Below are 25,230 nucleotides of genomic sequence, written 5' to 3'. Positions count from 1 at the left end.
CTATGTAATCAGTCTCTCTAAAAGCTCCAAATCCACGTGGCACCTTAAACTTCGGTAATTTACTAATTCGGGTAGAGACCAGATGTCCCCAGCAGAGCCCTCCTAGTCTGGCCTGGGCCTGCTTGCTTCTCTCACAATCGCCCCAGCCTCCAACTTTCAGTTCACTTCTTCCAAACAATTTGCAGTTGCCTAAACATGGATAGTCTCTCACTTTTCTGTCTTTGCACAGTTTGTGTTTATGTATTTAGAGTGTGCTTTCAGTCATCCACTATTAATTCTTGCTTTCTGCAAAATACTTTGTAAAGTGCATTGTCTTTGTTTGAAAACCATCCCTAACTGCTGTCATTCTAGAACAAGTGACCTCTCATGTTTCTATTGTGTTTATAGCACTTTCAGAGGCTGCCATACTACGTTAAATTGCCTCTTTGCCTGCTTCTTTAGACTGTGAATTCATTAATGTCAGGGTCTGTTTCTTAACTTATTTTTCTGTACCCCATGCCTGCCAATGTAGTGTGGTCCATAATTATTTGTTAAATTGCTTTATCATTATTTATTTTAATTATACTCAGATTGTATAACAAAATTTAAGTTATTGTAAATAATTTAAAATTTACATTAGTACAGGAACAGACTTACTATATGATACTGCACAAGACTGTATTAAAGTAGACTATCTAATTCCTAAAATGTATGAAATGATTGATCTTAGTGTTAATATATGGATAATTGTTCTTGTCTTCTCCAAAGATGCAATAGGGAAATGGGAAAGAAGTACTTTGTCACATTGTTTTAAATAAACACTTGAAAATAAAGTATTTAAAAATATTACTGTTTTCCATTATTGGTCACCTTAGTCAGCGTAAAGCATTTTGAATAAATATTAGGATTTGTTGTTGTCTTGGATTGTGTTAAAATAATTCTTTGTATTTTTTATAATCATGGAAGATGTTAATAAAAATTGTGAAAAGATTAAAAAAATAAAAATTAAAAAAATAGTTCTTTTTTGATTTTTTTTGTCTTTTCACAATTTTTATTAACATTTTCCGTGATTATAAAAAATATCCCATGGTAATACCCTCCCCCCCTGCACTGTCCCCTTTGAAATTCCATTCTCCATCATATTACCTCCCCATCTCAATCATTCGAACTGAAATCTTGTTTTGGTGGGGGGGATTACTATGGTTTATTGTCTATACTTTTTTTTTCTTTTATAAAATTTTTATTAACATTTTCCATGATTATAAAAAATATCCCATGGTAATTCCCTCCCCCACCCCACACTTTCCCCTTTGAAATTCCATTCTCCATCATATTACCTCCCCAACTCAATCATTGTACTTACATATATACAATATCAACCTATTAAGTACCCTCTTCCCTTCCTTTCTCTTCCCTTTATATCTCCTTTTTAACTTACTGGCCTCTGCTACTAAGTATTTTCCTTCTCACGCAGAAGCCCAATCATCTGTAGCTAGGATCCACATATGAGAGAGAACATGTGGCACTTGGCTTTCTGGGCCTGGGTTACCTCACTTAGTATAATCCCTTCCAGGTCCATCCATTTTTCTGCAAATTTCATAACTTCATTTTTCTTTACCACTGAGTAGAACTTCATTGTATAAATGTGCCACATCTTCATTATCCACTCATCAGTTGAGGGACATCTAGGCTGGTTCCATTTCCCAGCTATTATAAATTGAGCAGCAATAAACATGGTTGAGCACGTACTTCTAAGGAAATGAGATGATTCCTTTGGATATATACCTAGGAATGCTATAGCTGGGTCATATGGTAGATCAATCTTTAGCTGTTTTAGGAACCTCCACACTGATTTCCACAATGGCTGAACCAGATTGCATTCCCACCAGCAGTGTAGAAGGGTTCCTCTTTTTCCACATCCCCACCAACATTTATGATCATTTGTTTTCATGATGGTGGCCAATCTGACAGGAGTGAGATGGAATCTCAATGTAGTTTTAATCTGCATTTCCCTGATGACTAGTGACGTAGAACATTTTTTTTAGATGCTTATATGCCATTCGTATTTCTTCCTTTGAGAATGCTCTATTTAGCTCCATAGCCCATTTTTTGATTGGCTTGTTTGATTCCTTATTATTTAACTTTTTGAGTTCTTTGTACATCCTAGATATTAATCCTCTATCAGATATGTAGCTGGCGAAAATTTTTTCCCATTCTGTAGGTTGCCTCTTTGCTTTTTTCACTGTGTCCTTTGCAGTGCAAAATCTTTGTAATTTCATGAGGTCCCAGTGATTAATCTGTGGTTTTATTGCCTGAGCAATTGGGGTAAAAAAATAATTTTTTGTATACCAAGGGAAGCTTGGAACGTAAATGGCTCGTTGCACAGTAGGGACTTGAGCCCTACACTGATCACAGCAGCCATTATCACTTGTGTGCACAAGTAGGTGGAGTCAAATGGAAGGAAGGGCGGCTGTTATTAATACATAAAATAATGTGGTCATTTTATATAGTGTGTGAGAGAAGTATGATGATTGGCAAAAATTAGCAAATTTTTCCAGTGTTTTTACAATTCCCAATCAGCTTGGTTCAGTATGTGAAAATAAAGTTAGAAGCTTTTCTGTTGTTGCTCTAGTTCATAACCCAGTCTTGGAATAGGACATAATTATTAATAAAATCTGGATGCAAATAAACTATATATATTGGCCCCTGACCACTCCAGGCTCATTACCAGTTTGAACAAAACAGAGAAACACATGAAACATGAAAAAGCAAAGCAATCTAACTCTACTAAAAGATTATAATTCCTCAATTACTGAAGCCAAAGATACTTAAATGATTGAAATTTTAGACAAGAAATTAAACAAAAATCGAATTGTAAAAAATGATCACTGACCTTAAAGAGGATACAAACAAGGAGATGGATGAAATAAAGAAATCAATTCAGGATATGGTTAAGAAAGCTCAATGAATGAGAAACTCAGGAACATTACGAGAAATTCAGGAAGTAAACTGAGAAGCAACGGGGAATGGTGATCAAACAGAAATGTTAGAAATGAAAAACTCAATAAAATAATAATTAAAAAAACAATGGAGCTGGGTATGGTGGCTCACGCCTTTAGTCACAGCACTTGGGAAGCAGAGGTAGGAGGATCACTGTGAGTTCGAGGCCACCCTGAGGCTCCATAGTGAATTCCAGGTCATCCTAGGCTACAGCGAGGCCATACCTCGAGAAACCACCCCCCCCCAAAAAAAAAGAATAATGGGAAGCATCACCTATGGTCTAAATCAAGTAGAAGGGAAAATATCAGGGACTGAAAACAAGGTTGAGGAGACACTACATTCAGATATACTATTTTTTAAATGCCCAAACAAAATATGATAACTTTTAAGAATTTGGGGACATCATCAAGAGACTAAACGTAAGCATCCAAGAGGCAGAAGGAACTGGGATACCCTCCAAAGGCATTGTGAACCTATTAAGTGAAATAGCCACCAGGCTTGGTGGTGTACATTTGGAATCCCATTACTCAGGAGGCAGACACAGGAGGATCATCACAAGTTCGAGGCTAGCCTGCTTTTACATAGCGAGTTCTAGAGTAGTCAGGGCTACATAAAGAGACCCTGTCTCAAAAAGAAAAAGAAAAATGAAGTTTACATTATTACATCTGTATAGCCAACATTTTGCCAAATGGGGAAAATTAAAAACATTTTCTCTAAAGTCTGGAATGAGATAAAAGTTCACAGTTTCTACTCATAGTCCATATAGTGCTTGAAGTCTTAGCTAGAGCAAGAAGCAAATAAAAAAGATATGAAAAGGATAAAAATAAGAAAGAGTGAAGAGTGGTAGCGCATGCCTTTAATCCCAGCCCTCGGGAGGCAGAGGTTGGAGGATCGCCATGAGTTCAAGGCCACCCTGAGACTACATGGTGAATTCCAGGCTAGTCTGGACTAGAGTGAGACCCTACCTCAAAAAACCAAAAAAGAAATAAAGGAAAGAAAGAAATGAAATTATTCTGATTTGTAGATAACATAATTCTGTGCTTGAGAGACCGTACAGAATCTATAAGAAAATTCCTAGATTTAATAAATGTTTTCCGTAAAGGATAAACAACAACAAGAGGGATCATCACTTTCACATAATGCAACAATTAACTTACAGAGAAACAAACTAGGAATCCTATCTTTATAATCACAATAATTCAAAAATAAATAAAGTTCTTACAAATACACCTCACCAAGGATGTTAGAGAAAACTTCTCTATAAAGGAAACTTAGTGAGAATAGAGATAAAAGAAGATCTTCCGTGATCCTGAATTGTCAGAATTAATTTACAAAAATGGACAAATTACCAGAAGTACTCTACAGATACACTGCAATTCCTACCCAATGAAAATCTTCTCAGAACTCAAATGAACAATTTGGCAATTCACAATGAAACACAAAAGACTATGTATATAGCAAAACCAAACTCAGGCAGAAAGGGTACTGCTGGAGCGATCAGAAGTCCTCACCTACGATTACACTGTAAAGCAACAGTGACAAAGACGGAAGGCGCGAGAAAAAAGCGAATGAATAGAGCAGTGGAGTAAAACAGAGGGCCGAAAACTAAACCCACACAGCGATGGCCGCCTAAAACTTCACAAAAGTATCAATGAAAACATAGACTGGAGCTGGGCATGGTGGCGCATGCCTTTAATCCCAGCACTCGGGAGGCAGGGGTAGGAGGATCGCCAAGAGTTCGAGGCCGCCCTGAGGCTCCATAGTGAATGGGCTAGAGTGAGACCCTACCTCGAAAAACAAAACCAAACATACACAGGAAAGAAGATGGCATATTCAACAAATGGTGCTGGGAAAACTATATCCACTCACAGAACAATGAAATTAGATCCACATCTTTCATCCTGCACAGATATCAATTAAAAATGGGTCAAAGACCTTAATGTAAAACCAGAAATGCTGAAACTACTAGAGGAAAACATAAGAAATACACTTGAACTGAGGTCCTTTGGCTTGGCAGGCAAATGCCTTAATCACTAAGCCATCTCTCCAGCCCATCATGTGTTTTCTTGATGACAGCCATTCTGATAGGAGTGAGATGGAATCTTAGTTTTAATTTTCATTTCCCCAATGGCTAAGGATGTAAGCCTTCATTACTTTCTCTTTTTTAAATTTATTACTTTCTCTTACAATTTACAATATGTGATGGTTATAAATCTATTTTGGTATTTATGTGGTAGTTTGAATAGATGGCCCCATATATTCAGTGTTTTATTACTTTGTATTTTGTATCTGCAGCCACCTGGCTGGAGGAGGTGTCACTGGACGGATCTTAAGGCAGGATGGTGGGTTTCAAATATCAATCTAAAGATATGCAGTGTGCCTAGCTGGAATTCCTCAAGAATGCTGTGCTGTGTGGCTTTTGGCTTGTGCTTCTTTGGTCCTGTGAAGGCAGGCCAGCTTCTTCTGCCATTATGGAACCTCCCCTGGATCTGTAAGCTTCAATAAATCTCTTCCTCCATTAAAAAAAAAAATTCATTACTTTGTCTTTTCAGTACTTCTTCCTTTATAAATTTTAAGACACACTACTTTTGCCTTTTGACTCTTTTTCAGAGGAAAACACAAAATAAAATCTGAACTATTACATAATTAACTTTACTCTTTTTGTTTTCAGCCTAAGAGCCAGGGGTGAGGGGAGTTTATTTATATCAGAACTCATAGAGTCAGAAGGAAGTGCCTCTAATTTCCAGTTTAGCTTTCTGCTTTGTCTCCTGACAGCCACTGAGAACCTTGTCTTCATTGTAGCAAGTTCCGCATTCTGCTTTTGAAAGCTATTTTCTGTGGTAGCATTTTAGTCACTGTATGTATAGATGAGTTTTTGTGTATCTGTAAGAGACACTTAATATCTATCTTTAAGTAAGTACTGCATTCTTTACCATGTGTAAGACTTTCACATTACAATCCCCTTTCTATTTTATCCCCTCAAAGGGTCTGATTGTGCAGCTTGACTGATTCATTGTCAGCCATGTGATGCAAGCAGACATCTCCTTTATATATCTTTTCTTCCTTCCTTATTGTAATGATTTTTGAAACATGGTCTCATTATGTAGCCCAAACTGGCTCTAGACTCACGATCCTACTGCTTCAGCTTCCTGAGTGCTAAGCACGAGTGTGTTTGTGTGTATATGTGTGTGTGTATGCGCATGTGTGTGTGCACGTGTGCAACCATGCTCGGCTTATATATTTTTATTTTTATTTTAAAGCCATATTTTTATCCATGACTTTAATATTTTTTAATATTTTATTTTTATTTATTTGAGAGAGAAACAGGGAGAGAGAGCGAGAGGGAATGGACACACCAGGGCCTGTAGCCACTACAAAGGAACTCCAGACACATGTGCTACCTTGTGCTTATGTGGGTCCTGGGGACTTGAACCAGGGTCCTTTGGCTTTGCAGGCAAATGCCCTAACCACTAAGGCATCTCTTCAGCCCCATGTTTTTGTTTTTTAAAAAAATATTTTATTTATGAGAGAAAGAGGCAGATGGGGAGAGAGAATGGGTGCTCCAGGGCCTCTAGCCACTGCAAATGAACTACAGACGCAGGCGCGACCTTACATTGATACTGGGGAATTGAACCTGGATCCTTTAGGCTTTGCAGCTAAGTGCCTTAACTCCAGTTCCATATTTTTCTTAATACTTCTATAGTTGTAGTTAATTGTTTTCTTCCCACTGTAACTTGGCATCCCAAGTAAAAGCTGACCACCACTAGCTTCAAGTACTCTCTAGGGAGAATCAACAGTTTGTACGTGCTTCTGTACATATCCTTGAGGGTAATGTCTATCGCACCACAGCGCACATCCATGTAGATCATCCAATGCTATACCTAGTAGGGCCTAAGCTTTATTTCTAGGCCAAAAATGTTCAGACATACTCTTTATTCTCTAAATATCTGCTTTGTCAAAAGACACTTTCCTGTCCGGCAGAATCAGCTGCTTGTTAGGAACCTTAACGACGTTCTGAGTGCACGTCAGGCCGCTGTGTACACGTGCACAGCTGCGCAGCACAAGCCCCAGGGGACAACGGCCACCTGTGCTTCAGGGGCCTTGAGCCATGCACGCCCTGCTTAGCCAGGCAGACATACGGCCCGAAAGCATAAAACTTTCCCCCTGCATATAAGGAATTTTTCTGTGTGCCAGGCGTGGTGGCGCAAGTCTTTAATCCCAGCACTTGGGAGGCAGAGGTAGGAGGATCACCGTGAGTTTGAGGCTACCCGAAGAGCACATAGAGAATTCCAGGTCAGCCTGAGCTAGAGTGAGACCCTACCTCAAAAAAACAAAACCAAAAAAAAGAAAGAAAAGAATTTTCCTGTGCCCTTAATGCCATCCCTTCGCTTCTCTAGACATTGTAGTTAAGATGGCAAATGTTAAAAAAACAACCACAAAAACTCAAAGATAAATGAAAGGCATTGTAGGAAAGGTAAGTTATTAGTGAAGGACAAAAACAGAGTCATCACACCCAAAATGCATTAAACTAAGTCATGTTTATTTCACAACGTAAGGTTGATTTCATAGTAATAAACATTTCAACGCTGAGTCATAAAACTATGGTGTACAGCCCACGCAGAAAACGTGCTAAAGAATTAAAGGAGAAGATAAGCGCTCTATCTCTTGGTCATTGATGAAAAAACAATCTGGAACAACCTCATGAATGATGCCAGGGACTTGAGGGAGGAAAAAGAGGAGCTGTAAAACCAGGAATTATTTTCTTAAAATCTAGACGTAGAAAAATAGACCTTCATATTGCATAGTTGTTTCTACAGAAGTTACCTTTCTCGATTTGAGAAAGAAATGACCACTGACTGGTCAGGGTGAGACATTGTGAACACGTCTCCGTTTTGATGTGGGTTAGATCGCTTTGGCTAGGATGGGGCCGGGAAGGGCTCGGGAACCCAAGTCTGAGCTGCTTGTGTCTAAGGCTGGAGCACGGCAAGGTAGCGACTGGAAGGTAGCGTGGTGTGGACGGACAGCTACCACCGCCAGCCTGCGTGGATCTCTAGAGCCAGCATCGCATCAACGTGCCCTTTGCTGCCCAGCCCTCTCCTCTCTGCTGGGAGATGAGCTGGGATGGCCGAGTCCTTGCTTTCCTTGCAGCTGCCCAGGCCCCTCGCCACTCAGGGAGCTCACACGAGGCTTTTATTTCCCCTGTAAGCCTCAAGAGAAGTTCACAGACTTGGGGTTCCACTTCTCATCATAGCAAACAGCTCAGAGATACTCCAGACAAGAACAAAAGGAGACTCTCCCTCCCCCAACTACGTTCTCCAGCTAGTTTACTAACAAAGGATGAATGGAGATGTATCTGGAGTGGAATTCACCTGCTCTGGGCAACATCAGCCCCTGGGAAGTACCCCGCACTTCTCCTGGCTTCCTCAGGTATCCTCCCACCCCAGGAGATATAACTTCAGAGGCTATACAGAGTCATAGAAGGCTTAACCATTAAAGTCACCACTCCTGGGCTGGAGAGATGGCTTAGTGGTTAAGGTGCTTACAAGCAAAGCCAAAGGACCCAGGTTTGATTCTCCAGGACCCACGTAAGCCAGATGCACAAGCATCTGGAGTTCATTTACAGTTGCTGAAGGCCCTGGTGAACCCATTCTGTCTCTCTCTCTCTTTCAAATGAATAAATTTTTTTTTTAAAGTCACCACTCCTCTTGGGAAGTCCCTGGGTGGGTAGAGAAGGCAGAAGAGCATGCTTCATTGTGTCTCAGGATCTCACTGCCAAGAGCTGGTGCAAAGGGACCAAAGGGCACAGAGAAAGCTGAAGCCTGGCATTGTCATCACACCTGCCAACAGTCCCAAAGGGAAGAAACACCTCCGGTCTTGGCACATCCTGTGACAGCTGAGGGTCGAGACCTGCCAAGGAAGGATGTCGAGAGGCCCTTTCCCCTCCATGGTATTGAATCACAAGGCACCGTCCATTTACCTATTCTGCAGCTAGGGGAACTCAGAGGTCTCCTAGTTGGCTCCTTTCTTCAGAAGAGGCCCCGAGAGCTGGAGAGGCTAAGTAGCTTGCGACATGGCGTCAGACACAGATGCGTGTGGGGGCTGAGGCCAGTGAAGTGGTCTAGGTGAATACTATGAGGCACTTAGTTAAACATCTCCCACCCCTTGGTGCCTTCCCATTGAGTAGACAAGCTGTGGACTGAGCTTGTCTATGAGGTGAGGACACGCAGTCTGTCCTCACTTCCCAGTCCGAGAGACCTTCTGGATGGCTTTGATCCACTCAGTGCGCTCCTTGGGAGTGGCCGCTTGCAGGAAGTAATGAACTTCATCTGCAGTGATGATCTCAAAAAGGTTCTCTTCATCTCCCTTCTTGCCTGGTGAGAGAGAAAGCAAACAGTTGCTCTCATGGGCATCAGACAGCCCCTGGCCCACCCCCTCTTCCCAAGCCATGCAATGCCCTTCTCGTAGGCTCACAAGGAAAGTGTGTGTATTCATTGTCTAAGTATGTATGTGGTGTTCATAAAGACGGATCATTTGAAGAATTAAGTATTCAAGGGCTGGAGGGACAGCTTAGCGGTTAAGGCCTTTGCCTGCAAAGCCAAAGGACCCACATTCGATTACCCAGGATCCACGTCAGCCAGATGCACAAGGGGACGCACACATCTGGAGTTTATTTGCAGTGGCTGGAGGCCCTGGTGTGCCCATTCTCTCTATCTGCCTCTTTCTCTATCTGTTGCTGTCAATAAAATAAATAAAAATATAAAATAAAAAGAAAGAACAGCTTTTGCTACCTCTGAGGTTGTCAGACAGCAAGTCCATGCACGCTTTGGCCTGAGGGCTGGCTAATTGATGTTGGCTCAGGATGTATGGGTATGGGGCAGAAGTAGACACATCTCTCTCCCACAGAAGTTCCTTCTTACCATCAGGGCTGCTCTCCACAGAAGTCACCACACAGCCTCTCAGGTGAACTGCTCCCAGTGGGTCCTCCCCCTGGAGGAGAAGGAGTTGTTTGGTATGTCTCCGAGATGGAGAGTATGGATATACCTTGTGCTGTTGCTGCAAATGTCACATAGACTCACACGGCATATATATATATAAGGGAAGCCACTTAAGGGCAGTCCCTTCCAGAGCCTCCACCCTCCACGCCATGCTGCATGAGAATATGCAGCCAATCTGGAATCCACATCTCAAGCAAAGGGCAAGAAGGCGGAAAAGCCGAGGTGGGCACGTGTCACTGAAGAGCAGCCGCCCTGCTCCAGCACTTGACGCGGCATTGCGAGCACCGCAGAACAGATCGGGGCCCAATGCGATACGCAGAGACCGAGGCCCCAGCCGGGACGGAACTGTCTTCACGTTCCAGTCAACGCTTAGCTGAGGAGAGTCCCCTCGTTAGCCAACAGCCAAAAGTTTTGGTCTTACACAGTGTTCATCCAGGCTGGACTGGAAGGCTTATTATCACTCTTTAGCGAATTAAACCGTAAGTAGGGTGCTGGACTGATTGAGTTCCTACAAAAACGTCAAACTGGGGAGGACTTTTGGGTCACAGGATAGACTGGAAGCTGCTTCCCTGTGACCTAGTGAAGGAGGAGAGCTGGAACAAGAAAAAGTGGACACCACTCCGACCATAGAAAGCGGGGAAGGGAAACTGAACGGCAGTGATAAAACGAGTGGAAAGTGCAGAGGAAAACAGGAGCAGGGCCCAGCCGCACGGCTCCAGCTGAGGGCAAGCCAGAACCCTCACTGAAAAGCAGCTCGTCCTCTCCTCGCTGAGTGACGCTGAGGATCGAACCCTGCAGTGTGGTGTGCTCAACAAGAGGACTCCCAAGAAAACTGCAAAGGTATTCTGACCCGCAGCTGTGCACATCACAACACCAAAACAAGCACAAGAAATACACAAAGGCAAGGCTCTATGACGCCAGAAGAGCAACTCCTCAGCTACTAAATTCATAGGTACTGAGGTAGGGAGAACACTACGTGATGATTTCAAAGTGGCTAGTAAAAATGCTCAGTGACCTCCAAGAGGTAGGTAGGTATATCTATTTCTGTATCTGTATCTGTATCTGTATCTGTATCTGTATCTGTATCTGTATCTGTATCTGTATCTATATCTATATCTATCTATTCAGTCCTGTACCTTAAGAGGAAAGTCAACAACATAGAGGAAAAAGATCAGCAAAACTCAAAAAAAAAAAAAAAAAAAAGCCGGGCATGGTGGTACACGCCTTTAATCCCAGCACTAGGGAGACAGAGGTAGGAGGATCGCTGTGAGTTTGAGGCCACCCTGAGACTACATAGCAAATTCCAGGTCAGCCTGGGCTAGAGTGAGACCCTACCTTGAAAAAAACAAACAAATAAAAAAAGTTGTCAAAAAATGAGCAATATGCCTTAAAAAGTAACAAGAAAAAAATTAGCAAGGAGATTTTGAACAGAAGCAAATAGAAATGTTGAGAAATGAAACCTGATGAACCAAATGAAAAACACCCTGAGAAGCACAAACAATAGGTTTGACCACACAGAACAGAAGACATCAAGGATGGAGGACAAAGTTGAAGTGATACCAAATTCAAACATCAATTAAGAAAACTAGATAAATGAACAAGACCACATGTCCAAGAGCCTGGGATATGATCAATACAATAAACCCAAGATTCCATGGAACAAAAGGAGCTGAAATTAAGAACTAAAGGCACAGGGAATGGATTCAGTAAAATTATAGCAGAACATGTCCGAAACCTAGAGAAACAGACATGCAAACACAATAGGCATTTAGAATGCAAACTAGGCATGCCCAGAGAAGAACCTCTCCAGAGCATATCATACTCCAGATGTCTATGATACAAAGCAAAGAAACACTATTAAACGCTACAGAGGGGGCTGCAGAGATGGCTCAACAGTTAAGACGCTTGTCTGCAAAGGCAAAGGACCCACGTTCGTTTCCCCAGGCCTCCTGTAAGCCAGATGCACAAGGAGGTGCATACGTCTACAGTTCATTTGCAGTGGCTGGAGACCCTGATTGACCATTCCCTATCTGCCTCTTTTTCTCTCCTCCTCCTCTCTCTCAAATAAGTAAATAAAAATATTTTTTTTTAAAAAAGCTACAGGGGAGAGATGGCTCAGCAGTTAAGGCACTTACCTTAGCCTAAGGTCCTGAGTTTGATTCCCTAGTATCCATGTAAAGGCAGATGCACAAGGTGGCACATGTGTCTGGAGTTCATCTGCAGTGGCTGGAGGCCCTGGCGTGCCCATTCTGTGTGTGTGTGTGTGTGTGTGTGTGTGTGTGCATGCGCGCACGCGCGCGTGCCTCTTTCTCTCGCTCACTGTCTCTCTCAAATAAGTCAATAAAACAAAAAGCTACAGGGAAAAATGCTGACTCACCTATAAAATAAACACAAAATAACAGATTTCTTATCATTAGCTCTGAAAGCCAGGAAAGTATGAAACATTGTATTTCAAAGCCTGAAACAAAGTAACTGTCAGTCAAGATTGCTATATCCAGCATTGCTTCTTTTAAAACAGCTGGAGAGGGCGGGAGGGATGGCTTAGGGGTGAAGGCATTTGCCTGCAAAGCCAAGGAACCTAGGTTCAATTCCCCAGGACCCACATTAGCCAGATGCAGAGGGGGGCGCATGTGTCTGGAATTCGTTTGTAATGGCTGGAGGCCCTGGTGTGCCCATTCTCTCTCTCTCTTGTCAAATAGATAAATAAGTAACTAAACTATTTAAAAAAACAGTTGGAGAAATAATATAAATCAATAAAATAACAGCAATAATAAATATAATAAAATCATAAATTAATAAATAAAAATAAAATAACATTTTAAAGATAAGCACAAATGAGAGCTTTTCATGGCCACCAGCCAGCATTGCAGAGTATTCCCAGAGGAATATTCTACACAGAAGAGAGACATCCTCACTCATGGGAGCACAGGAAAGAAAAAATTTAATGAGATGAACAGATGAACAAAGAAAAGAGTCTTAAAGGAGGGGAAAGGGGACAAAGGGAGTGTAATGGAACATATGTGACATGAAAGCAGAGGAGGGACTATCTGAGGGGAAAAGGAGACCAGCAAGAGGGATGAAAGGGGAGAGGGAGAGCAGCTGGAGTGTGAGAACAAGAGCCAAGTATAATGAGACACATGTAGCACATGTCACAGTGGGGCTAGAGAGGTGGCTTAGTGGTTAAGGCGCTTGCCTCTGAAGCCTAAGGATCCAGGTTTGAGTCTCCAGTTCCCACGTAAGCCAGATGTACAAGGTGGCACATGCATCTAGAGTTCTTTCACAGTGGCTAGAGGCCCTAGTGTGCCCATTCTCTCTCTTTCTCTTTCTCTTTCTCTCTCTCTGTCTCTAATAAATAAATAAAAACGAGTCTTTAAAAAAAATGTTACGGGCTGGAGAGATGGCTTAGCGGTTAAGCACTTGCCTGTGAAGCCTAAGGACGCCAGTTCGAGGCTCGGTTCCCCAGGTCCCACGTTAGCCAGATGCACAAGGGGGTGCATGTGTCTGGAGTTCGTTTGCAGAGGCTGGAAGCCCTGGCGCGCCCATTATCTCTCTCTCCCTCTACCTGTCTTTCTCTCTGTGTCTGTCACTCTCAGATAAATAAATAAAAAAATGCACAAAAAAAAGTATTAAAAAAAATGTTACAATGAGGCTGGAGAGATGGCTTAATGGTAAAGCACTTGCCTCCGAAGCCTAAGGACCCAGGTTTGAATTTCCAGCTCCCACCTAGGCCAGATGCACATGGTGGCACATGCATCTGGAGTTTACAGTGGCTAGAAGCCCTGGTACGCCCATTCCCTCTCTCTCAAATAACTAAAAATAAACCTTTTTAAAAATGTTACAATGGCCAGGCGTGGTGGCGCATGCCTTTAATCCCAGCACTCAGGAGGCAGAGGTAGGAGGATCGTCGTGAGTTTGAGGCCACCCTGAGACTCCATAGTGAGTTCCAGGTCAGCCTGGGCTAGAGTGAGACCTTACTTCAAAAAACAAAACAAACAAAAGGATGTTACATTTAAGTCCATTACTATATACCCTAAGCGAAATTAATTTAAAATAATATACATCAAATTAGACAAATGAAAAAAATTACACTGAGTTGCCAAATACATTAATGCATTACGATACGTATTTTCTCTCCCATTCTTGAGTTTTTGCTTTTCCCAGAGGCACAAGAACCCGGACACAGTCACTGAGGGGCTTTACGGAAAGGTCAGGAGGGCAGGGCGAGGGAAGAGGGAGGCGTCCGCAGGCCCTGTCAGCGCAGCTCACCCCGGCAGGGTCGTAGTAGTGCAGGAAGGCTGGGTCTTCTCTCAGAATAAATTTTCTCACTTTCCAGTTTTTCCTCCTATGACCCTGCATCAAGGAACAACAAAAGGAAAGGAATGGTGAGTTCCTAGCATCACAGGATGTCTGCGTAATAAGTCTGCTTATTACAAAATAAAGAAATGGCGAATTACTAACTAGGAGCCCAGGCTGCGGCCAGAGTCTGTTCCTGTGGAATACGATTGTATCCCATGGCTGAATTAGACTTTTCCTAAGCTGCCTCTCAGCTTTAGAATTGTGTAAGAAGTGTTGTGTTTGGTGATGTAAGACATGGATAGAGAAAGTGGTCTAAAGCCTGATTCTGCTCCTCAAGGTCTTCATGACCCGTAGCCAGGAAGAACTAACAAAGTCTAAGTCAGAATTAAATGAAGGCTATGTAATTGCAGGTTTGGATGTCAGACTTAATGTCAAAGCCTGAGAATAGGGACTGGGGTGATCGTTCAGTGGTTAAAGACATTTGCTTGCAAAGCCTGACAGCTTGGGTTCAATTCCCCAGCCAACTACATAAAGCCAGACCAGCATTCATTTTCTATGGCAAGAGACCTTGGCATACACACACACACACGTTTTGTATGGGGAGGGAAGGATGATTATTGACAACATAAAATCAGAGGTAGAAATGCATAAGACAAAAACCAATACTGATGAATAAGACCAGGTTGGTAAAATGTAACCTGCTTAAGTACCAGAGAAAAAGCTGCAAAAGTAGACAGGCCTTAACAAAAATAAAAGAGGATAGGGCTGGAGGGATGGCTTAGTGGTTAAGACATTTAGCTGCAAAGCCAAAAGGACCCAGGTTTGATTTTCCAGGACCCACATTAGCCAAATGCACAAGGGATCACACGCATCTGGAGTTCGTTTGCAGTGGCTGGAGGCCCTGGTGCACCCATTCATTCTCTCCCTTGCTATCTCTCTCCCTCTCCTTCTTTCTCTATCAAATAAATAAATAAAAATGAAATATTTAACTATATATTTAAAAAGTAAAAGATGAAGGTTGTTGTTGAAAGCTTTTGAGAAGGAAGTGAGAAGATTATATTTGCATTTTAGGAAAATTAATGTGGTGACAAGGTATAGACTAGCCTAGTTAGCTGGATTAAAGAAAACACAAGAGGAGCATCAAGTGAAAGGGAAATCATTAGGGAATGATTGCAAACATCCAGGCATAAAATTATTATGTACTAACTTTTGGTTGTAGCAGTGAAAATAGAAATTAATTTGGTTGTTGTAACGAATTCATGTAAAAATATAATAAAATTGCAGCTGGGCATGGTGGCACATACCTTTAATCCCAGCACTTGGGAGGTGGAAGTAGGAGGATCACCATGAGTTCGAGACCACCCTGAGACTACATAGTGAATTCCAGGTCAGCCTGGGCCAGAGTGAGACCCTACCTCGAAAAACCAAAAAAAAAAAAAAATTTTTTTTTATAAGAGAGAGAATTGGCACACCATGGCCTCAGCCACAGCAGTCAAACTCCAGATGCTTGCGCCACCTAGTGGGCATGTGCAACCTTGCACTTGCCTCACCTTTGTGTGTCTGGCTTATGAGGGATCAGGAGAGTGGAACATGGCTCCTAAGGCTTTGCAGGTAAGCAACTTCACTGCTAAGCCATCTCTTCAGCCCCCAGACTGTGTCTTTTGAGACAGAATTTCATATAGCCCAGATGGGTCTCAAACTCTATGTAGCTGAGGAAGTCCTTGAACTCCTAATCTTCCTACCCCCACTTCCCGAGTACTAGGAATACAGGCGTTGGCTACCGTGCCTGATTACTATGGTGGTATTGATTAAAACTAGAGCTTTATGCATCCTAGGAAAGCCCTCTGTCAACCGAGCTACATCCCCAGTCCTAGACTGTGAATTTTGGGGTGCTTTGTCCAGACAGGCCCAGGTGTCATTTTCCTTAAGCTCAGCTTTCTTAGAACTTCTGTCAAGAACAGTGTAAGCCAGAGGTGGACCTCATAACAGAGCACCTGCCCAGCGCACACGAGGCCCTGGCTTCCACCCCCAGGATTGCAAAGGGAAGATGTTAGAGCTTGTGGGTCCGCTCGTTTAAGACATGGCTGCTTACCAAGCAGGAAGTCTCTATGACACCCCCCAAGGCTCAGGAACCATCGCAAAGAGGTGGTGAAAAGAATGTGAGAGCCAAAGGAAGGGGGCAGTGCTTACAACGCTCTTGTCCAGACACAGAGTGGCCTTAATATTCATGACCTCACGATGGCTGATGCTACCTACACAAGACCTGCTTAGTGGGAGGGGAAGAATGATGACTTAAGGCCGGGCGTGGTGGCGCACGCCTTTAATCCCAGCACTCAGGAGGCAGAGGTAGGAGGATCGCCGTGAGTTCGAGGCCACCCTGAGACTACATAGTTAATTCAGCCTGGGCTAGAGCTAGACCCTACCTTGCAAAAAAAAAAAAAAAAAAAAAAAAAAAGACATAGCTGGTGGCAATACAGAATCATCAAAATAAGGACATAGTGAATTTACCTCCCAAGTTACTCTTCACTTCCTTAACCATTTGCATCTGAAATCCTGTGCCAGGAGCACGGGAATGTCTGGCGGAAGCTGGGAGTGGGCACTAGCTATGGACAAACTGCAGGAGGCTCACGTGAGGCTTGCCCTGCCCCCCCCCCCCGCCTCTCCTTCAGTCAGTCGCTTGTCCTGGCGTAAAAAGATATAGCAGTTCTTTCTAGACCCTTGCTGTATATTTCTTTCTTTCTCTTTTTTTTAAAGTTTTTTTTACAACCTTTTTTTTTTAAATTAACAACTTCCATGATTATGAGCTATATATTTCTTAAGGCCCTCTTCCCTTACAACTCAATGTTGGGCTGGATAGACGACTTAGCCGTTAAGGCACTTGCCTGAAAAGCCAAAGGACCCAGGTTCAACTCCCCAGGACCCACGTAAGCCAGATGCACAAGGGGCACATGCATCTGGAGTTTGTTTGCAGTGGCTCAAGGCCCTGAGTGCCATTCTCTGTCTGCCTTTTTCTCTCTCTCTCTCTAATAAACAAATAAATAAAAATATTTTAAAAATTTTAAAACACAAAACAAAACTCAATGTTAAGGTAAATGCCCCTGGCCTGTTTCTTCCACCAAAACTCAAAATCCCATCATTTCCTAATCTCAAGTTTCTTGTTTGGTTTTCTGAGGTAGGGTCTCACTGTAGCTCAGGCTGACCTGGAATTCACTATGTAGACTCAGGGTGCAATCCTCCTCCCTCTGCCTCCCAAGTGCTGGGATTAAAGACATGCGCCATCACAACCAGCTCAAATTCCTCTTTCTTAAGCATAAACATATTTCTGCTCTTGTTCTTCCTTCCCACCCGCCCTACTGATCATCTATAATCATAAAATAAAAGTTCTCTAATCTGAAGCAAAGTCAACTCCCTCGGCCTGTAGACCGTGTGCACGCATCGCTTACAGCAGTCAGGTTCCCTCGAGCATACTCTGGGCAGTGGCTTTAAGACAGTTCACAGCACAGTTTGGAAGGCGAGATTTTGTGATTCTAAAACAGCCTTGCCTTGGTGACCCTTGTGCTAGCAGCAATCTGTTTCACCCTGCTATTCCCACGTCTCCTTGCGACCTCGCCCGCTGAATGTTAGCCCGGCTTCCCTGCTGGCCCTGTCCCGTACAACCTCTCATCAGTTACCATCAAGTGCCCTCGGCGCCTGGAACTGGCCACAGCTCTTCAGTTCCCCCCATCCTTGCCTCTCAGACTGACTCCAGCCTGTACCTGTGGATGCCTGGAACTTGTACAGAATCACCACCCACCCCAGCCCCAGAACTACGCCTTCACCCTCAGACTGCATTTGACATCAGCCGAGCGTTTGTTTGCAGTTAGCCTCAGTCACGCCTCGGTTTTTGGTCTCGCTGATTCTTACAGTCTCCAGCAGTGCTTCCTTGCGCTCAGAGGGCACCGCGTGGATGTGGCCCCTTCCTAGTTCTTGACTACTTTGAAGAGACAGGAAGGCAAAATGGCAGTAGTTTACCATGAACCGTTTTTGTCCATTGGATAGCATCTCTTAGCCAATTTCTTTCTTCCAGTCAAAGGGCAATGTTGTCTTAAACACGTTGTGTTCTACCACGTGGAGGCATTTTTGTATTTGTAGGAGCATTTCCTGCCCCACCTGCCTCGGTACTGCCTCATCTAACCCTACCTAGATCAGCTATTTACTCTGTCTTTCCCTCTATGGGTTTCACTTACTGGTTGATTAGTGGCCAAATAAATTACATTTTTATGTTTTCCCTTTGTTTGTTGTGTATTTTTGTGATAGGGCCTGACTGTGTAAGTCCAGGATGGCCTTGAACTCTCACCAATTCTCCTTCTTCAGCTTTCAGCCTGAGTGCTGGGATTATAGGCATGGACCACCATGCCCAATTTAGAAAAAAATAAATGAATAAAAAGGAAACGACTTGGTAAAAGGTAAAGTCTAGCCTGGAATGCTGGTGACCACTCACCTGCTTCAATAAGCATCCTTGCTTGATGATGACCCCCCTGAATTCCTCTTTTATAATCACGTCGTCATCGCTGGAGTTCTCTTCACAGAAAAACCCACTGTCCGGCTGTCGGGAAAGCAGACAGGTTGGTCTTGCCAATGGAAGGCATATTGCTGCGTGTATGCCACGTCCCCTCCCCTCCAGCCCCCAGGGCAGCCGCTGCCTCCTTTTCCTTCCGGCTACTGTGTACACCCCAACTTAAAGGTTGTCCTGGATAGCTAATGCTCCCTCTTCCATTTTCTTGCCTCCATTCAATGGTGATCTTGAAAATACACTCTCATTTTCTGTTTTTGTTTTTCTAGACTATATTCTAAGTCTAGTCAGTTTTCCTCACCAGACACACTTCTGCCTTTAAAGGATTCTTTCTCTTGGGACCTCAAAGTCACATCCTTGCAATCAGATTGACTAATGAGTAAGACACTATGCAATACTCTCCTCAGTGGCCTCTGTCACGCAGCACCTTCAGTGCTTTGAGAGAACCTTGAGGTCAGGAGTAATTTGGGATTTCCTCAACTAGAAAAGAATTAGATAGGGCTGGGGAGATGGCTGAGAGGTTAAGGCGAGGCCTAAGGACCCAGGTTCAATTTTCCAGTACTCATGGAAGCCAGATGCACAAGGTGGTGCGTGAATCTGGAGTTTGTTTGCAGTGTCTGGAGGCCGTGGCATGCCCATTCTCTCTATAGTCTGTCTGTCTGTCTGTCTATCTATCTATCTATCTATCTATCTATCTATCTATCTACCTACCTACCTATCTCCCCTCTCTGCCTCTGTCTCTCTCATAAATAAATAAATAAAGCATACATAAAAACATTTAGAAGAATGATAAATCATCTGAAGGGGAAATCACTGTGGTGAGTTATCTTCGCATCTTTTATTTAAATGGCATAAATGGCTATATCAAAGGTCCGGAACAAGAAAAGGGCACTGATAGTGAAACATCTCCCAAGGGGAAATGAAACTGTCTGCGATAGTCACTTCACTCTTGTGAGAAGGCTCGTTCTCTTAAGGTGTTCCTAACTTCTGTATTCTGATCCAAAATAGAAGCAAAACTGCTAAAATCCGCCCCTCAAAATTCATGGTCGCTGTAATTATCGTGTGGCCCAAGCTTAGGTTCACGTCATGCCATACATTTCGCAGTCTGCAGTGAGAGGAGCATGGGCGTGCACAGATGGTTGGAGGAATGGTGTGTAGGCGCAGTTGCGTATCTTAATGTGCACCTAAAACACGCAACTTTGATTTTATGAAGGCCCCTCAAAAGGACATTCCACAGACGCTGAAAGTTTTGCCTTTTCTACACATGCATCTCCTTTGCCTAGAAATGTGTTTATCACGTATAAGAGCATGATACCCTTTTATAAATTATTGCTTAGTAGAAGAAAGATAGTAATGTGTCAGAAGTCAATTTAAAAAATATTATTTAAGCTGGGCATAGTGGCACATGCCTTTAATCCCAGAACTCAGGAGGCAGAGGTAGGAGGATTGCTGTGAGTTCGAGACCACCCTGAGACTACACGATGAATTCCAGGTCAGCTTGAGTTGGAGTGAGACCCTACCTTGGAAAAACAAACAAACAAAAAATACTCTTCAACTAAACAATCATTTCATTTAAACCAACTCATTAGGACTGGGCAGTGGTGCGGGGGCAGTCATCAAGTCTGGGGAAGTTCTTATGTTGTAGAAACTCTGGAGGTCTCAAGTCTTCATTGCTTGGAGTATTTCTTTTTTCTTGTTTCCTTTTTTTTTTTTTTTTTTTTTTTTGAGGTAGGGTCTCACTCTAGCCCAGGCTGACCTGGAATTCACTATGGAGTCTCAGGGTGGCCTCGAGTTTACAGCGATCCTCCTACCTCTGCCTCCCGAGTGCTGGGATTAAAGGCGTGCGCCACCATGCCCGGCTGGAGTATTTCTTTTTCTCTCTGATTATCCTACCTTCACTAAACCCACATAACAATTCTCTATAGCCCTGGACAGTCTCTTTATGTAGGTGGCTCTAAGTTAAAATCCATTGCAAGTGTGCCTTGTTTAACCCCGACTAAGGAAAAAACAAATGAATCACTTTTCTCTCTTACAAAGTAGTAGAAAGCGTCAGGATTGTCGAGAAAGGGGTTTTCAGATGCTCCATCTGCCGCGCTCTTGGACATATCACCAGCCGGCTGCAGGTACCCTTCACTGAAGAGCGAAGAGGCGACCACGAGGCCTTCCTGGCGGTTCCGAACCGACTTGTTGGAGACCAGCCAGTCAACAACGCCGCTCCCTGGATGGGACCATGGATTGGGAGCATTTACTTGGGGCCGATGAGTGGTAGAAATATGAAAAACAAAGGCTAAAAGGTGATGACGTAAATACGGTATGTTTGGGCGTCAAGCTAACAGTGGTGGACTTGTGATGGTTTATCTTGTCAACTCGAGGGGACCTAGAGTCACCTTTGAAGGGTCATCAAGATCAGTTTAGCCTCTGCGAGCATCTGTGAGGGATTTCCTTCACTAGGTTAGCTGCCGTGGTCCAGGCGCTTTTCCGCAGCAAACCCTACGCTGTAAGGTACGTACGCTGTGATCATTCTCGTTTCATGGGCGGAACATGAAGCACAGAGAGGGACAGTTATTGGCCCAAGGGCTTACGGCTGGTGCGTTGAAGGTCCAGCGTCGTTCCAGAGAATGTGCTTAACCACTACACAGTACCGCCCATATTGGTAATGCCTGCTGCTTGCTCTGCAGTGTCTGACATCTCTAATAGTAATTTAAGTATGACATTATATGTCTTTTTATTAACACTTTCATTGACAATTCTCATACATATGCATAATGGATATTATATGCCCCAATCACCGTTTATCATAATAGGGATTGCGGCTTATTGACCTCTGCCTATTTCTAGCATTTTCTCAACATAATGCCATTTGTTGGAAGAAAAAGGTGATTCTTGAATTTAAAAAAGAAAATCTGTTTCTACTCTTATTTCTGCTTCCATACTGGTAAGATTCAAGTCTTATACTCACCAGTCAGCATTCTGTGATTTTATCCACCTGTTATGCTTCACACCTCACTCACTGCTTCACACCCCACACACTGCTTCATACCCCACTCACTGCTTCACACCCCCACTCACTGCCTCACACCCCACTCACTGCCTCACACCCCCACACACTGCTTCACACTCCACTCACTGCTTCACACCCCACTCACGGCTTCACACCCCACTCACTGATTCATACCCCACTGAATGATTCATACCCTACTCACACCCTCAGCTAAGGGAAAGCACCACATGCCCCCCCCACCGCCCACTTGGGGAGAGTAAGTCATTTTACCTGTGAAGCAGTGATTAAAAACCTTCTTGTCCTTTTCCAGGTTCAGTTCCTTTATCCCCTTTTCAGTGTCTTTCATGGAGAGATACAAGGCACTGAGCAGAGGTGAAAACAGAGGTGAGTGAGGAGCACTCCAGAGGGATGAATTCCCCCTGGGACTGCCACCTTCGAGAGGTCGCTACAAGCACCAGCTCCCCCATCCCCCGTCCCCTCTGAGTAGCCCTGAGCCCAGTCTCTCTGCCAGACCATACGTGGTCAGGGTACAGCATTCCTACTTGCATTATGTGGCCTATGAAACATTTATCAAATGCACATAATGTCTCTTAAATTCATTGATTTCTTTTTTTAAAAAGTTAACTCCTGATGCCTGAGATGGAAAATTATCTTCAGTTAAGACCAAAGACTAACAGTACACAGGGACTATTTTTACCTTTAAAGTCCCTGCTGTAGTTTGGACCTTGAATGCTCCCCAAAGGTCCATATATTAAAGGCTTTGGCCCCCAGATTGGTGCTATTCCTAAGTGGCAGAAGGTTCAAGAAGGAGAAGGGGATGGCAGGAGGTCTTAAAGTCAATAGCAATGTTCTTTTGAAGGGGGATCATGGGACTCCAGACCCTCTGTCTTTCCTAACCGTGAAATAAATAGATGTACCATCTTAAACACACCTGCCATGATGTGCTGCACCCACCCCACGCCCACCGGAGACCTCCGAGCATAGACTGCAACCTTCACAGTGTGAACCAAAATGAGTCTTCCTTCTTTGTAAATTAATCCTCTTGGGTATTTGTGAAAGTAATGGAAAGCTAACAATCATCCCCCAATTCTTCAGAGGCTGCTTGGCTACTAGTTGTTTCTAAGAAAGTGAATGGTTCCTCTCAGCTTACCCTATTCTGAAAATAATGACAGAAATCAAGATAATGAGAAATCCTTTTGTCCCTGGAGCAAATAGGCTAAAAATATCCTTATCAGAGAAATTCTAAGGCAAAAGACAGAGGGCCACTTTCATGTCATCTGTGGCTCCATGTTTAAGCACATCCCACTGAGTTCTAACAACCTTGTCCAGGAAGGTGGCCACTGGATGACTGTAGCCAGTAGCCACTGCTAGACCAGAGATCTCCTCTTGGGTCTTCTCTATAGTAAGGGAAGCCCCTGACTCTCTGAAGCATAACACAGCAACTTCATTAGTGCAGAGAGGTATGCCTCAGGCACTCTCTCATGGACTCTTTCCAGCCCCACTCCATGTAAACAGAGTTCTTGGCTTAGCAGTTAAGGTGCATGCCTGTGAAGCCTAAGGACTCAGGTTCGATTCTCCAGGACTCATGTAAGCCAGATGCACATGGTGGCACACACATCTGGAGTTCATTTGCAGTGGCTAGAGGCCCTGGCGTGCCCATTCTCAATCTCCCTCTCTCTGTCTCTAATAAATAAATAAATGGAAATAAAATCTTTTAAAAAAAATCCAATGAAAGCAGGCTGGAGAGATGGCTTAGCGGTTAAAGCGCTTGCCTGTGAAGCCTAAGGACCCCGGTTCAAGGCTCGGTTCCCCAGGTCCCACGTTAGCCAGATGCACAAGGGGGCGCACGCGTCTGGAGTTCGTTTGCAGAGGCTGGAAGCCCTGGCGCGCCCATTCCCTTTCTCTCCCTCTATCTGTCTTTCTCTCTATGTCTGTCGCTCTCAAATAAATAAATAAATAAAAATGAACAAAAAAAAATTTAAAAAAAATCCAATGAAAGCAAAACTACTAAGAAAGTGATCACCAGAGAAAGGGTCATCTACGAAGGGAGCACGTGTGAAGTACGCAGGAAGGAATCCTGTTTCCCGCCCGTCGGAGGCTAGATAGAACGTTGGCCTCTGACCACCTTCAGATTGCAGTTGTGAGCAGCAATTCCAAGATAATTTACATCAGAAGCCATTAGCCAGGTCAAGGCACAAATGGTTTCCACCCAGGAGAGATGTTCTTCACATTGCCTTGCTTGACAATGTGAGTGAAAGCAGGAATTTGAACTTGGATGTACTCCCCCTCTCTTTTCCTTGATACTTACAGATCCTGAAACTTTGCTTCAAGGCTAGCTTCTGATAGCTGCTTCATGAAATGAGCCCTCTCTCACACACTTGCTCTCTCTTCCTCTCCTGTTCTTCTGTTCTTTCTCCTCTCCCTCCTCTCATTTTCTTTTTATTTATTTATTAGAGAGAGAGAAAGAGGCACAGAGGGAGAGGCAGAGAATGGGCACTCCAGCTCCAGTTGCTGCAAACGAACCACCTTGTGCATTTATTTGGCTTATGTGGGTCCTGGGGAATCAGACCGGGATCCTTAACCACTAAGCCATCTCTCCAGCCCATCTCCTCTCATTTTCTCTCTTCTCTTCTCTTCTCACTTTCTTTTTTTCTATCTCTTTCTCTCTAGTCTGTTTCCTCTCCTCTTCCTTCACTCTCATATCTTGCCACTGTCTTCTTGTGTCTTTCTCTCTCCTTATTCTCTCGTATCTCCTCTTTCCTCACTCTCTTCTCTCTCACCACTTTTCTCTCTCTCCTTTCAGTTCCTCTCTTTTCTTGCTCTCCTTATTAAGGCTCTACTCTCTCTTCCTTTCTTTTCTTCTATCTCCTTCCTGTCTCATCTTTCTTTCCTTTCTCTCCTTCTCTCTCGTCTTTCTCCCGCTCCCTTGCCTCTCCTGTCTTTTTCTCCCTCTCCTTTCTCTTTTCTTTCTTCTTTCTTGTCTCCCTCCCTCCCCTCCCTCCTCTCTCTACTCTCTCTTTCTCCTCTCCCTTCTCCATACCCCATAAGCCTCTCCCCTCAGCTCTTAGACCCAAAAGAGGCTACATCTTAGCCCACCAATTGCCAATGTCAGCAGAGCCTTGCAGCAGGGTTTGTCAAATGAAAGAGGAGGGGAAAGTAGGGGGCAGAGGGAAGCAATCACGAAGAATTACCCTAAGTCAATGGTTGCTGGCAGATGAATGGACCTTCTTGTGGATTTCCTTGCAAACTTCTGGCCTCCTTCAATGCATTTAATGGCCTTCTTGGTATCTCGAACCCAAGCATCTCTCTCCTCTAGGAAGGCTGCTTGGAAGAAGTGGTCCTGCTGTTTGGCCGTAGTGATCTTCAACACAAACTGGAAATCCCAACATACCTCATTAGAGATGACC

General features: G+C 43.6%; 1 protein-coding gene across 1 annotated transcript in view; it reads right to left on the bottom strand.

Moving 5' to 3' along the window:
* Positions 1-7,498: 7,498 nt before the first annotated feature.
* The window catches only part of Plek (pleckstrin), a 32,145-nt gene continuing 14,413 nt past the window's right edge, over positions 7,499-25,230 (bottom strand). The window contains exons 3-9 of the mRNA XM_004660066.2: positions 25,015-25,196; positions 22,094-22,185; positions 20,856-21,040; positions 18,751-18,855; positions 14,241-14,324; positions 9,897-9,966; positions 7,499-9,350 (exon numbers count right to left, since the gene is read on the bottom strand). Of these exons, the coding sequence (XP_004660123.1) occupies positions 9,214-9,350; positions 9,897-9,966; positions 14,241-14,324; positions 18,751-18,855; positions 20,856-21,040; positions 22,094-22,185; positions 25,015-25,196 (855 nt within the window). The 3' untranslated portion in view covers positions 7,499-9,213. The remainder of the gene's footprint in view (positions 9,351-9,896; positions 9,967-14,240; positions 14,325-18,750; positions 18,856-20,855; positions 21,041-22,093; positions 22,186-25,014; positions 25,197-25,230) is intronic.

The sequence above is a fragment of the Jaculus jaculus genome, chromosome 18, assembly GCF_020740685.1.
Source record: "Jaculus jaculus isolate mJacJac1 chromosome 18, mJacJac1.mat.Y.cur, whole genome shotgun sequence".
NCBI lineage: Eukaryota > Metazoa > Chordata > Mammalia > Rodentia > Dipodidae > Jaculus > Jaculus jaculus.
Note: the sequence above shows the minus strand (reverse complement) of the source record. Positions and strands in the feature narration are given on the sequence as shown.